Source organism: Musa acuminata, chromosome BXJ2-9 (assembly GCF_036884655.1).
Source record: "Musa acuminata AAA Group cultivar baxijiao chromosome BXJ2-9, Cavendish_Baxijiao_AAA, whole genome shotgun sequence".
NCBI lineage: Eukaryota > Viridiplantae > Streptophyta > Magnoliopsida > Zingiberales > Musaceae > Musa > Musa acuminata.
In genome coordinates, this window is record NC_088346.1 from 4,822,605 (window position 1) to 4,838,061 (window position 15,457).

General features: G+C 36.9%; 1 protein-coding gene and 1 long non-coding RNA gene across 2 annotated transcripts; both read left to right on the forward strand.

Annotated features, from left to right (window-relative positions):
• The first annotated feature begins 674 nt into the window (after positions 1–674).
• LOC135623991 (AT-hook motif nuclear-localized protein 3-like) lies at positions 675–7,164 on the forward strand. The gene is made up of 3 exons (XM_065127461.1): positions 675–1,284; positions 4,221–4,273; positions 6,982–7,164. The coding sequence occupies exons 1-3, from the start codon at positions 702–704 to the stop codon at positions 7,162–7,164; spliced, it is 819 nt and encodes a 272-aa protein (XP_064983533.1). The 5' UTR covers positions 675–701.
• Positions 7,165–9,526: 2,362 nt separating this feature from the next.
• On the forward strand, positions 9,527–10,936 carry LOC108951198 (uncharacterized). Its single transcript, XR_001975517.2, has 3 exons — positions 9,527–9,681; positions 9,773–10,008; positions 10,741–10,936. It is a non-coding gene; the product is annotated as an uncharacterized LOC108951198 (long non-coding RNA).
• Positions 10,937–15,457: the final 4,521 nt, after the last annotated feature.

Sequence of the window (15,457 nt, forward strand, 5' to 3'; positions counted from 1 at the left end):
AAGCTTCGTCCAATCCTCCGATGCATCGTCCTCTTTTGCGACCTTTTGTCTAATTTATATGTTTACCTCTGCAACTCTGATTTTCTTGGCGCAATGTCCGTTCTTCTAATCCTGGTGCTCGAACTCATGGCACGAATCCTTTTGCGGACACGTTAACCGATTCTACACCTCGATATTCAATCTTCTAACATGTTTCACTCCGAAGATTGATTCTTCCTATTTTAATTGTCTTTTCATGGTCAAAGCTAGTCTTATGTCTCTTAAAACACAAATTAGATCATTAACTCTATCAATTGGTTTCATCGTCAAAATTCGAGATCCAACTTTACCAAGTTAGTTATATGGTTTGATCGGACCAGTAAATACTTTTATGTATTTATTGACATTTTTCAATCAATAGATTTTTAATAAAACTTTTATTCGGAATAAAAAAAGTGCATTTTATATGATATTGGAGATCTAAATTGAGTTACATTGCATCTATTAATTTTATTTTCATGTTTTAACGTTTTTATTCCTTTTTCTTTCTTAATGTTCTCAAAGTAGGCAATAATGCATCAGAAAAATAATACCGGAAATTTAATATATATATATATATATATACATATAATATAATTAAAATTCATAATAATTATAAAAGGCGTTCGAACTCACTCTGCTTTTCTTTCTTCTCTCCTCTCGCCTGCGCTCTTTCGACCGCCATGGACCCGAGAAGAGTACCTTCCTACGCTTCCTTCACCATCCGTCGCGTATCTTACTCTTTTCAGCGCGTCCAACCGACCGAACAGCACGACATCCGCGACGGCAGCAGTGGAGTCTTCTCTCCCGCCGAGAACGTGCCCTCGTATCGCACTCCCGCCTTCCAACCGACCGAACAGCACGGCATCCGCGACGGCAGCAGTGGAGTCTTCTCTCCCGCCGAGAACATGGCCTCGTATCCCACTCTCGCCTCCCAACCGACCGAACAGCACGACATCCGCGACGGCAGCAGTGGAGTCTTCTCACCCGCCGAGAACGGCCCCTCGAATCCCACTCCCGTCTCCCTTGCTTCTACCCCCTCCGTTGATCCCAGGGCCTCCGCTTCCCAGGTCACGCTCCACCCAGGGTCCGTCCGGAGAAAGCGGGGGCGACCCAGGATTCACCCTCGCCGGGCCGTCGACCAAAGGACGACCTCGTCTCCTCTGCCCGGGCCATCGTCCTCCCTCTCCGCCGACGCGCCGCTCCCCGACCAGCCTGTCCGGAGGAAGCGTGGGCGACCAAGAGGCCGGTCTCGAAAGGCGCTAGGTCAGTCTACTGCTTCCGGATTCGTTCTAATTGCCATTCTTGGTCTCTCTTTTTCGATGTCCGTCCGCAGTTTCTTGGTAATTGATGCTGGTATTACTGTTTCTTGTTTTATAAAGCTCAAGAAAGATTCTGGGCCATGGCATTTCTTGATATGATTCTTCTTCGTTTGATGAAGAGGGTATCTAGTTGTGGTTCATTGTTCATGCCCTTTCTTCAGGGTACGCATTACATCAATCTTTACGAAGTTTTGGTGCTTGTGGATGGCTTCCTATAGAAATAGAGCTTTGTAGGGTCTCATATTCTCTGTTCCTATTGTGGTGTTCTTGAGAAAAATTTGATAAAGCTTGCTTAAGTGATAGTAGAAAACACTTCAAAAATTTTAGGTGCATGTGGGTGGCTTCCACTGAAAGTAAAATCTTGTGGGCTCGTGGTGTTTCCTAGAAAATTATTCTTTTGTTTTTTCATGATAATAGAAACCGAACACAAGAATGATTTCTTTTCCTTTCCTTTGCTATGTTTATGTATTTGTTTGTCTTTGGAAAGAGGTTGAAATTAATATGGTAGGAAGGTCAACTGTTTTAATTAAAAGGTGAAAATTAAGATTGTCTATTATACAGTAATGCTACAATGCCTTTATTTGTAAGCTTCAAGATCTTAACAATTATTGCATGTGCAAGAACCAGCTATTATAGTTCAAAGCAAAACAAATGGGCACACATGAGACGAAATAAGAGGAGACCAAATGAGCATTCATTTTACCTTTGGTGTTCACCAGGGGCCGGTGATTTTGGTCAATGTGGTACGAGTATGTTGTTGCCTCGTGACTGTTCCATGCTTCTTCTGTCTTTGAACTCACCCTTCACTCGAATTTGACTAAAGTGTCCCAAGATAGAGAGTAAACTTTAAAGTTATTACGAGGAGTATCACCCTTCAAAATCCAACTTAAACTTGTTGGATTCTTTTTGTGCCACAACCAATATTGTCTTTGAGTTATTGTTGAACATCTTCATTTTTGTACATTGTAGAAAGGCCCCAATAAAAGTAGATATTGCCCAACCTCAAAGTGTAAGAGTGACGTGGTTAAATTAGAGAGGTACATTTGGCATATCTTTTGACTGTGGAATGAGAATCACCAGTCGTCGCACACTATGTGGCACATCTTCATTTTTGTACATTGTAGGAAGGGTCCAATAAAAGTAGATATTGCTCAATCTCAAAGTGTAAAAGTCATAGCTTTTACTGGCACACCATACACTTGCTTGCACAGTCATGAATAATTAACTTTTAATTAGAAAACCAATAAGAATCATTAAGTATGAACATTTGTTGGAATATTGTGTTATTTATCCAAATTTCTTCTAGAAAACATAGTCCTCATATTCAAAAATATATAGTTTCTCTTGTTGTTTGCCTATGTGAAGTCAATAACGATCTAGAAATGAAATTAAATGGTCTGCAAGCTTTCGGCCCTGGGATTATGTTTGCCTATTGTTCAAACTATGGCGATGAGTGATTTTGTGAATCATTCGTTGATTTGACTAATTAGATAGTAGTGCCAATTTTCCATAGTTCTGAATAGCAGAATGAGGATATTAATGGCCTGACACATATGAAGAATGCAGGCACATATGTGAACACACGAGGGATCTATCTGTGAGAATACGAAAATATTGAGTTTTACAATAAATATAGAAAACTATGTAAAGAGTTAGTTATCTGTCAATGTAGTTCAGGGAAAAAGAGCAAACATATAGGTGGACATATTTAAACTAGATGACTAGGTCCATCTTTTATAGACATTTGTGGATTAAATCAATCATATTTGACAACTTAATTGAAATAATACAATGAAGCGAAAACAAGCTATCAGAATGCTTGAGGATTAATGGAATAATATACTGGTCATTTTTGGTATATTAGAAGAGAAAAAGTAGTGTAGATGAAAACATGAAAGAAAATGCAAAAGAAGAGGCAATAGGTTAATATTCAGCAGACGGCTAGGAAGGAGAGAGGAGAGAGTGGAACTGGAAGAGACAATCGAAGTGGATCATGTGACCAAGAGGAGTGAGGGAAGCCATGGATAGAAGAAGAGAAAAGAGAGTGGATTTGTATATACTATAGCCTTGACCAGAAGCAATGCGTGAATTTCCCTTGTGTTAACTCGGATAATTAGTATACTTCTCTTCTTCAAGGTGTTAAAGAGGCTTTTAAGAATTATTTACAGGCTAATAAGCATTAATATCACCTTAATCCCTAATTATTTGTCTTTTTGATCTATCATGTAGCACCCATTGTCTCTCTTTTTCACATGCCGATCTGTAGCAAATATTCTTGTTGTCTTTGCTTGCTAGCAAGGCACACAAGACAGTTGCATGGCCCTACACAAACTGGGATGTTGGTCAGAAATATGTAAGCTAAAAGAAAGGGCAACCAAACATGAAGCTCTTGTCCATATGGATTTTGATGAGGGTCAACGTATGTAGCCTTTTCCTTGCAATCAGAGGCTATGTGTATACTTTAATAGCTTGTGACCCAGGCTACAAATGAGCAACCTCACTATAATGCTAAGGTCAAAAATACATATGCCAAACATATTATTAGTAGTTAGCAAATTATTTCTTTCATTTACTTTTATAACACCAATATTTTGTGCATCCAGTATTCAATACCATGTTTTAAAGTTTCCACAAGCTTAACTCCGTGGTGCTTGTGTTGGCATAGGCCCATGCTTTGGTGAGAATGGCCATTTGCATATTGTTGTCTCATGCTGGTCAGCATATAAAATGTAGCATGTTACTGGCACAAAGTTTAAATGGCAACATATTCTTTGTTTGCAGCAAGATGGAATCTGTACAAAAATAGAAGTTTCTGCATCCCATTTGTGAAATTAAAGATGAAAAGATGCAATTTTTCATTGCCTATGTGTTCTTTTGCAGGGAATGCAGGGCGTAACTTCATGACGCATGTCCTTATAATTGAAAGTGGAGAGGTCCATTACTTCCTGATTCAAATGTTTTCTACTTTTAAAATCAGAAGTTTGCAAATTATATCATCTTTTTAATAAATTTTAACACAGAATGCATGAGCATGGAAGTCACTTATGTTTTTTTTTTTTTTGCTTCTAAACATATTATCCGTGGGCCTTAACATGTGCATAAAAACAGATAATTGCTTGTTTTTTAATAACATAGTGAAAATTCATATACTTTCTACTGCACATAAATTTATGTGATCAGTGTTTTAAGATTGCAGATCATCACAGACCAAACCTGTTCAGGTTTGACCGCTTTTTAAACCAACCAAACCAAACTAATGTTGTGGCTGATAATTCTTTTGATTCATGTACTTTGTGACCTTCTGAAAACTCCTGGTTAGTATTCCTCGCTCCTCCAACCTGTATTCTAAAACATTCATCATCTACTAAAAGTGCAATACTTGTAAAACACCAAACCCAAGAAAAAACTTGTGCAATCATTCAAAATCAAGCAAAATCTCTTAGTGATGTAAGGTTAGAAACATACTGCACCACTTTCCAATAAAACAACTACCAAGGCTTTCCCACAATTGCTCTACTATCCAACATCTCTCACACTCTCTCTAAAACCCTCTATGTTGCTTGTATGTGATACTTCATCAGGCGAGAAAATTGATTGTATTCCTTTTTCATCTTTTAGATCTTGTGGATTGATATAATATTCTTTTGTTTCACCTGGTAGTGGTAATTGTTAGGCAACCTCCTATTGTCCATTGGAATTGAAATCAACCTTGCCAGAAGTTTTGCTTTGTTTTACTCATGTAGTTCTAAACTTCTCTAATCAATAACAACAATAACAAGAAGTAATGTCTCAACTATTTGGAGTTGTCTACTTTTCTTGTTTGTATATCTAATTTTTTTCCTTGGATCTTAAAGCAATTTAAAGGATGAAAGACTAAAAATTTGGAGGTTGGTACGAAGGTTCGTCGTACCGTACCGTACTAGCGTTTCGACCTGGGCTCGGTATAGTACGGTACGGTGTACCGAGCGGTACACCTGATTTCACAGATTTAACCCTCCGAAAATACTTGAAAATTAAAAAAAAGGTTAGGATAAGGTTTTCAAGTTACAAATAAATATAGTAATACCATAAGTTTAGCAAAATCAATGTAAATTAGGTAAGAATAGTATCACATATCTTTTTCGGGTTTTGAGGTAGTCTTGTTCGAGGTTCGTATTTCAACCCGTTATAGATTGAAATATCTACAGAAAAATCAATTGAATTGTTAGACTATTTTGTTACAATATAAACTCTAAATTTTAAATGAATTAAATAATCACATATGTAGATATATCTGATCGTTGATTCTATCACCAAAACGAACGATGGGCCTCTACGGGTGGTGGATCAGGATCCTCGATCCGATACATCTGCATATCAATATGATACGTTTGTTGGACCCAATCATGAAATTGATCCCGTAACATAGTGTATTGATACATTGTATACTATTGATGCATCAATGTGGTGCTGATCGTAGACTGGTCATCATGAATCATATTTGTCCGAGGTAGCTCTTGAAGCATATATTGGTGAATGTCAGAGCTTCTATTTTCGCTACTGATCTGCTGTTCTGTATCATACTGTTGCTCAGAGAAGGATGACCAACTATTACTATACTGTTGTTGCCCGTATGATTCTCCCAAATTAGCCTCGATTGAATTCACAAATCGTTGTTTTATGGAGTTTAGGAGAGAAAAAAAAAGTTTGAGAGAGAGTTTAAGAGAGTATAATGAAATAGGGGAGAGAAGAATGGCTTAAATAGAAGGAGAAAGGGCTCCAACGGTCAAATTGACCGTTGGAACACTATAGCACTGCTACGGTGCGGGCGGTAACGATCGAAATCGACCGTTACCGAGTTGTGGCGGGCGGTAACGGTCGAAATTTCGACCGTTACCGCCCGATATTATCCCGTATCATCCGATACGAGGTTCTTTTAGCGTACCGCCCGATAGCGGGCGGTCCACGTACCGGTAGCCTATCAGGCATGTACATACCGCCTGTACCGGGCGGTACGATTCGGTTTGGCAGACATTGATTGGTACTATTGAACACATTTTCATCTGACTCTGCAGATCTATCCAGCGTTTGCAATATTAGAAAGCAATGAAATGTAGTATAGGAAAGGAGGTCTCCAAGAATGGATACATAAGGTTATGACCAAGCAAATCATTTGATCAATGGCATCAGAGATCAGGTTGGGTTGGCCCAGCAGTAAGTGTGACCTACCATAATAATATTAAAGATGGACCTTTTATTCTTCAGGCTTGTTGTGAATTTTTCAATATCTTATATTGACATGGAAACTTCAGTACCATAAATGGGTCAACTAGAACTGTTTTTCCTCCTTTGTTTACCCAAGTGTTGTTTTTCATCTGTTACTTACTGTACCTTAAATTTGGATATGCAACTCAATTTCTCCCATTTCTCTATCTATGCATTATTTCTTGTAGCAAAAATGATATTGCATTCTATTTACTCAGCTTAAATCTTTAGACAGCTAAATCATCAAACTAGTATTAATTCTATTGATGGCCTGGGAACTGGTTGCATTTCATATATTTGTTTATTTTTTGATTGAGATAGTGTAAAATATATTCAGTAGTACTGTTTTCTTCTATCAGTGACCTAGTAACAGTATGAAGGTTTTACTTTTGGAAAGGATGTGGTTCGGAAAATTATGTCATTCGTGGAAATTGCCAAGAATGCATGTATTCTCTCAGCAACTGGAACGGTTAATGGGGTATCTCTTTTTCATCTGGACAATGCTGGAGGAAGTGTATCCTATGAGGCAAGCATCCCTGAAACTTTCTTGTCCCTTCTTTTGGCTTTTTCTGGTATTTGAATATATATACACACATATGTATGTATAATTGTATCTACACTTGGCTACATGTAAATGTAGATTTTTTTAATAAAGCATTTGAATATTTAAGACAATTTAAAAAAGAGAAACACTATGTCAAAACTTCAAGTTGTGCTGGAGTACTTGTTTATAGCTTTTGTCTTTATTTTCTGCTGTCATTGTTTAAAAGTATTTTCCGATGCACTTTGCGAGTCTTTTTTTTATAATCATTTTAGCATTTTGGCTACTGTAACTGTATTCTTCTGTTTCTTATTTTGTTTTTTGTTTATCTTCTAAAAATAGTTTTTTTACTTGGTGATAGAAGATCAGTTATAATGACGTTATGCACCATTTGCATGTCTTACACTATCAGATAAACATTCTGCCCAAGGACCGTTATTGCTTTTGTAAATTTGATCTTATTCATTACAAACTCACTTTTGCTGTTTCCTCAATTGTGTGTCCAATTTATGAGTCTATTGCAAAGCATGCAAATATGAGTTAAACTGCCATCAGTTTGTGAAGCTTTTGTACCTACATGCTGTCTGTTTGTTTAAAATTAGAATACCTGTGTCAGGGTAGTATGATTGTAATTCTGAATCTAAGAAAAACGACTTCATTTTTGGGTTTCATACATCCTAACCACAGTTTGCATATACTTTTGTTTGGTATGATAATTTATTCATCTAGTGGGCTGGAGGGGCTGCAGTGGCCTAGAGATACAATGGGGGGGATGATAGCAGTTGGGAATCAGCTGTGGAAGGGATGGCAGTGGCCAAAGGGAATAATGGTAGTGGCATTTGGAGTTGCAACCAGATTAAAATGTTATGTTGACACAGTAGTTGCATGTAGAAATGCAGTCTCGACAGCTAATTTGCAACCTTTTGCGGTTTGTAGACAGAATGTGTAGGCAATCGAATGTTTGGGCACAACGAATGCATGCAACATTTGTGGATTGATGCAAGTGCATGTACATGAAACCTTTATACTTAAGACTGCAACGGAAAAATCAATTTTTTGCTTGAATTATATTAATCCATTAATTTTTAAACCTACGACTACATTCTGGTGGTGATTATATTCAAATGTTTGTCCATATTAATAAAAAAAATATTTTAAAGCTAAATTAATTATTCTATATAAAGTCCTATAATAATTGGAGATATGGTAATGCTCTTAAAAGAGCTAAATGGAGGGACAGGATCCTAGCCAATCCCAGATATCTTTGTGCTTCAATTTTTAGATATATGTCCTCTAATTTTCTTTTCTTTCTCAAAATTTAGTTGTTCTGCTTATTGTTCATTGAGTGTTTTGTTTGAAGCAATCACTGTAACTAATAGATTTGTGTTAAAAGGGATAGCATAGTGCAAAATGCTTTCGACAATTTGGGTTCGGGAAGGATCAATATATTCTATACAACCTTACCTTTGCTAGCAGATACACATTTTTTTTTGTTACTTTTTACCCTTGTTATCAGTCACAGAAGAGTAACACTACCATGATGAAAAGAAAAAGGACTTGGTTTTTTAGTCCGATATTAGATTTAACTATTTAGGTCAATTTTACTTGTTTACTGTATATTAGTGGCCTAATTAAACCAAGTCAAAACTATCATCTTAGCTTACTCTAATTTGTCATGTACTACTATCTAATGTTTGAAAAACCAGTCGGACCATTATGTACCACTTGGTATTGACCAGTATGATAATTGGGTCAGGCAATTTCACCTAGTCCAGTCCGAAACTTTTCAAGAAACATTTTTTAATTTTAAAAAGCTTATCAGCAACCCTCTTCTCCTCCTCTTCCCTTGCATCCCTCTTTCTTTTTTGTCTTTGTTGATTGGTATGTCGGTATACCATATGAAGGTACATTAATATACTCTGGACTTGTAGTGATCTGATTAGGGACCACTACAGGTCTTCGACTGAAACTTAAAACCTTGCTACTATCAATCAATATTTGCTTCTATTTTGTTATTATTTCTTTGCCAATTCCTATTATGATATTTACAGAATAAGACAGATCTCGACTCTAAAGATTAAATATAGACCTGTATTATTCTACTTTACCTTTTTGTATATTATCTGATTATGCTAATAATCTGTCCTTTGTTGTTTTCTTTTTCCTCAGATGAGTTCTCTACTGCCTTTTTTCATTTTCATTGTTACTAATACAGCAGTTTAGTTTATCACTTATATTTCTTGTTATTTCTCTCATAGAACTTTCCTAGTTTAAGTCACTTAGAGATTGATCGTGCAAGGCAAATTTAGCATGATTTACTTCTATTTTGCTATCTAAGTTCTTCAAAAAGCTACATTTTCCACATTTGTTAATACTTCCTATATGACTTTTCTCCAGGGATGTTATGAGATTATATCACTTTCTGGAACTTTTGTGGACAAAACACCTGTTGGAGCATCGGTCACTGGAGGGTTGCCAATATGCCTCTCCAGTAGCTCTGGTCATCTCGTGGGGGGGCTACTGGATGGTCCTTTAACTGCTACAAATCGTGTCCAGGTGAATTATAAATGTGGTAGTACCAAGTACCTTTTTTTATATACCTGCGTGGTACTAGCATTGATGAGAGTTCTTTACTGATGTTATGCAGGTAACTCTTGGATCTTTCTGATGTGACAGTGATGGAGACTTCAATGCCCCCACTAAAACAGCTACTGCTTCTGCTGTCCAATCATCCACTTCATTGCAAGCTGGCTCAGCATTATATTCTCCAGGCTCACATCCTCAATAGTGGGAAATTTACGAGTGAAACAAATGCTATTTACCGAAGTTGTGGTGCAAGTGACATCAGTCATGTGATCCAAGAATCCCCGACCGACTGGACAGGTTTCTGCACTTAATCTATTAAAAGTTTGGTAAAGTTGCATTCCTATTTTTTTTTTAGCATAATGCTTTGCTTTTAAATGGTTTTTTATTTCTTTGAACAAAATTGATCATACCAAATGCTCAAAATTACACTTCCGAAGCAAGAATTGCATGTTGCGCCTGTTTGAGGTGCACTACAGATAAATATGTATGTTACTTGCTATTTTGATCTTTCTGGAATCTGTTAAACCTTGTTATTACTATAGCATGCAAAAATGGCCTCAAGTCATAATGTTAGAAACTTATTGGTCTACCATATGTTGATACATCAGTATCGACTCCTACGTATCGATAAATCGATGAGTCTAGTACATAAAATGATAGTCCTTTTACACCATACAATTCAAAGGTAGAATTATCTTTTCCACATCTGTTGTGCTGAAGCTTGCTCTATCTATATCATATCCCTTTAGTCAAGACCAAATTTAGTTGGCATCAGTATTAATTTGCAAATAATAATGTTATGTCGACCTGCTCTTTTAAATTAATTATGTTCACTAGTCAGATAATGATTATGTAATGATTAAAGCTCTATCACTTGTCCATCTCATTGATGCAAAGATACATGAAGTGGCACTGATTTGGTGTGCTCATTCATTTGACTAGAACTTTTATATCATGTGTCGTTTTGAAGTTCCATAACCTCTCTTGGTTCCTGATGACTAAAGGGCAATTCGCCTCTTGTATTTGCAGGAAGGTGAGATGGTGGACATGGTGGGGCATCTCGGTTCCTAGATGATCAAAATGATGAAAAATTATAGTATACAGAAAATTTTTCTTGATTGTAAAAGTGTTCACCATCTTCCTTGTTGGCTACATCCTCGGTGAGGAATTCATGCACAGCCCTCCAAATTTTCGTGTGCTATTCTTCATTTTAGTTTGATCTGTAACGCTGATATTTGTACAGTAGCAATTGCTGAATTGATGTAAAAACTTTTCAAAAAAAAATTTTTTTTTTTTTTACATTGATCATATCATATCATATCGTGTCTATCAAAATCATCTTTTTAATGTTTACATGAGATCGTGTCTATCAAAATCATCCTTTTAATGTTTACATGTGATGAATTAATATTCTTTATTCTTTCACCTAATTTGATCTTCATCGAGTGTTTGACGAACCTTCATATTTATTTTAGTTTGTTTAGAGCTCTATGCTCTGGTCGTGGTCATTGTCCAAAGAGACTATGCTAACCTCCACCTTGATCTCTCTGCATAAGCTAATAGTGATCTCCATCGAGAAGTCGAATAAGGTGACGAGATCCTCTTCTAAGTGTATAGTAATGGATAAATTCTCATAGGTGTCTATGTCGTAGAGAATAGAAAGGATATTTATGAAATTATTAAAAATAAAAATACTATTTGAAAAAATAAAAATAAGGCACCTAATGGAAAAAAATAAAAAAATAAAAAAGATTTTTTTTTCAGAAAAAATCGTCGTAAATCATAAAATATATTTTATTTGAAAAAGTTTAGTATTAAACATTACTTATTATTATATTTTACTTTTTCCCACTACGTCAAAATATACACTGTTCCCTTCCAAAAACAAAACTTGAAAACCCCAACCGTCGTCCCCTCTCCTTGGGATCCTCTTCGTGTGTCGATCCTCTTCCGCGTGCAAAGGCCATCGGCGGTGCACCTCCTCCCTTCTGGCCGCGGTGCGTCTCTCTCTCTCTCTCTCTCTCTCCGTGCGTCCATCAGCGATTCTCCTCCGCGTGCAAAGGCGGTCGTCGGTGGGTCTCTCTCTACCCCTGTCGAGCCTCCCCAACAGGCCACCTCCCCTCCGCCCACACCCCATTGCCTCTCCCTGGTTCTTCCCAACAGAGACCCCTTCCCCCTCCTCCTCCGTTCCTCCCTGTCTCTCTCTGCTTCTTCCTCCAACAGCCCTGTTTCTTCAACAACAGGCCCCAACTTTCTCTCCCAGCAGCCACCCCTTCTTTCCTTCTTTCTCTCCCCGACTGCCCCATTCTTCTGCGCCTGACTTCTTTCTCTTCCCGGCATCCTCCATCCAACTTCCTCCTGAATTTAATGGAAACGTTAATTATTAATAATAATAGTTAACTTTTGTTAATTATTCTTGGACCCTTGATGTTCATCTTCTTTTTCTTTATTATTCCTGTTGTTTAATGTGAACAATGTAGTATTTTGATGCCTTGTAGATGGTTAAACAAATGTAATTCGAGTTCTTAGTGGTGCTATTTTGAATATAAAATGATATGAAGCTCATATATCGTTTAATTTTCTTAATTTTCTTTCTCCTTGCTTTTTTTTTTATATATAATTTTTGTATTGACCAACGCCTAGCACCTTTAACAAGACTGAATATAGCATATATGTTCCTTCAAATTATTGAATGTGACGACTAATAATCATGATTACTATAGCTAATTTGATTTTTTTAAAAACAAATATATGTATAAAAAATTAAAATATTCTTGGTATGTTGATTATTCATGTACAATGTATACAATTGTGATATATATGAAATTCTTCTGATATATAAGAATAGTATTTGACATTAAGTTAAAAAGAAAAGACAATCTTAAAGCTAATTATCTTTAATGAAGTACATTTTATAATTAATAATATTATGTGTTATGGCTGACTTCCAATGACAATGGATATACGAGGGAATTAAAAATTTTTCCCATCTTGCTTATTGGATGTCAAACTTTTTTCTCAGCAATTAACAAGAACATACAAGTATTTGGGACTGCTTTAAAATCTAAATATATATTTTATTTCAAAATTTTAGTATTATATATTATTTAAATATTTTTTCCTTCACAAGAAAGCAAGCCAAAACAATCCACACACATAAAAGATAACAAAATACCTATGATACTCATCATGTATATACACATAGAAAATCCATCTAAAATAAATAATTTGTATTTTTATTTTAAATTTAAGTTTATCTTCATCAATTAACTATTATTTAAATGTTTATTGAAATTTTGAAGAATTATTATTGTTCTTTTAAAATTCATTATGGTTATAAGATAATTAAAGATATTTTTTAAGTAGTTAAATATCTTTACAATTCTATAAAACTCCTTTTTAAGTTGTAGTTAATTATGATACATTGTTTGGCTCTATGTTTTGTATAACTTTCTTTACCTTCTCCTTAGGGACTGGTATCTAAAAAAAAAAATTCTATTTTTTTTCTTGGCTCTTCCCCATTCTTGGCTCGTCGTTCTTCCATGCCTCAATGATGATCAATTTCCTCTACTGTCGACAGATTTCTTGTTCTCTTTCGATCACTTCAGTCGTGAAGAGTCGTTTCACTACTGTCGTTTTCTATTCTTCTCTTCTCAAATTCTTGAAGCTGTTCTAGGGATGTATACATTTGGTGGATTGTTCTACTGCATGAGTGCAGCGGTGCTGTCTGCTATTGGGCGGGATAGGAAATGGCAGTGATTTCAATAGGCGCTCGGGCGCTCGCCTAGGTGCTCGGGCGAGACGAGGCGAGGCCCGAGTGCCTCGCTTCACTTCCAAGCGGCACGCTTCAAAGAGGCGTCACCTGGGCACTCGCCCGAACCCAGGCGTCAGGCGCTTCGGGCGAGCGCCTGGGTTAAACCAGGCGACCGAACCAACGTTTTAGGTCTGGCTCGGTCTCCGGTGTTCAATCGAACCAACTAAAGCATCGATATCAGCAACCGCTGTCCAACCCTAACCCTACTCGCGTTCACGCTACCGCTGCTGCTGCTCACTGTCGTTGCCGCTGTCACCGCTCCCGTTGCCGCTGTCGCCACTCTCCACTGTCGCTGTCACAGCTCGTCGCTCCCATTGTCGCTGCTCGTCGTTGTCGCCACTCGTCACTCCCACTGTCGCTGCTCGTCACTGTCGCCACTCGTCGCTCCCACTGTCGCTGTCGCCGCTCCCGTTGCCACTGTCGCCACTCGCCGCTCTCGCCGCTGCTGCTCACTTTTACCGCTGTCGCTGCACCCTCGGTCTTCCCTTACACTCCTCTTCCTTCTCCTCTTTCGAAAGTATACTGTTAACAGTATACAGTATATTAGTAACAGTAATGTATTTGTATTTATTAGATTAATGATATATTATTTTTGATTTTAATACTATTAAATAATTATATTTATTAATTATATTATATATTTTAATATTTTAGCACCTCACTTCGCTCGGGCAAGCGCCTCGGGTGTTTTTGGACCTTGGCGTCTAACGCTTTTTAAATCACTGGGAAATGGTATGTGCTCTCTCCGGTTGCTTCTTTATCTTGTTTATCCCTCGGGACATGGCGTTGATTTCGGATGAGATTCTTGAGCAGTCATGCGGAAAACCTCAGATCAGTCACCAGAGTCGACCAATTGAACAATTTGGGTGAGTGTGTGCCCCTGTCTGAAATTCTTGTTGTAATCATCTTTGTAGACATAGGGTTATCTGAGTGGGATATGGTTTTGGGACTTTATTGCTGTCTGATTGAAGCATATGAAGCTTACTTTTTTAGGAAAATCTTACCCTACTTTGTTTTGCATTGGATTGTTTTAACATTTCATACCGAGAATTGTTGTAGTACCTAGGGGTAAGGGAAAATGATTATGTTTGAGATATCTATAACACCACATGAATGCCCTTATTTTAGCTACTTGACTATTTGGGTGGATATTTGTATTGAATATTGGAGGTTTGTGTTTTGGAATAATCTATCTGCGTTGACCTTATCGTTGAGATTCGTCAAGCTATTTACATGGCTTAAACTTTGGTCACCTACGTTATATAGGAACAACATTGTACACACTATAACTAATACTAGTAGATTTTGACCCCTTTTTTTTGGGTCTATGCTGCTTGAGACCTTGACTCATTGAATTTCATTGGAATCCTTGATGTAACGATGTTAATTAGCAAGATGCATATTATTTATTTTATAGTACCATAATTTAAATTTTGATTAGAAATTTTTGTGCAAAAAGTACCTTCCGTTGTCTTCTTGTTCTAGATGCAAATTTGCATTTTAAGACAGAGCAATTTGTGGAATTAATATTAAAATATTTGATGAAATATTAATCGTTAGATCTTGGATTATCTTACCTGCTGGTTTAATTCATTTGTTTCTTTTTCTTTTACATTGTGCTATCTTGTTTCGTCATTCTTTAAGATGCTTCTTGCAAGGTCCTTGTTGTTAGTGTAACTGGACGAGTTGGCTCAGAAACACCAATCAACTGTGAGCAAAGTCGTCTGAAAAGTGTTATAGTTACAGAAACAGTAATTCTTTATTCACAAGTTTTTTGACTGCTCTAAAGGTTTCAATATTTCTAAGTTGGCAATTATGTATGTTCTGTCTAATGTGATCCCCTCATCTGATACTTCTTCAGTACGAATGAATATTCATGATCCGTAATCCTGCTGGAGGCTGGGAAAAGAATTCTGCTCTGATGCATTCCAG

Coding starts and splice junctions, on each gene's coding strand:
- LOC135623991 (XM_065127461.1), top strand. CDS start 702: ATGGACCCGAGAAGAGTACCTTCCTACGCTTCCTTCACCATCCGTCGC. Junction 1,285..4,220: donor CCGGTCTCGAAAGGCGCTAG/GTCAGTCTACTG, acceptor GTTCTTTTGCAG/GGAATGCAGGGCGTAACTTC. Junction 4,274..6,981: donor TTATAATTGAAAGTGGAGAG/GTCCATTACTTC, acceptor ACTTTTGGAAAG/GATGTGGTTCGGAAAATTAT.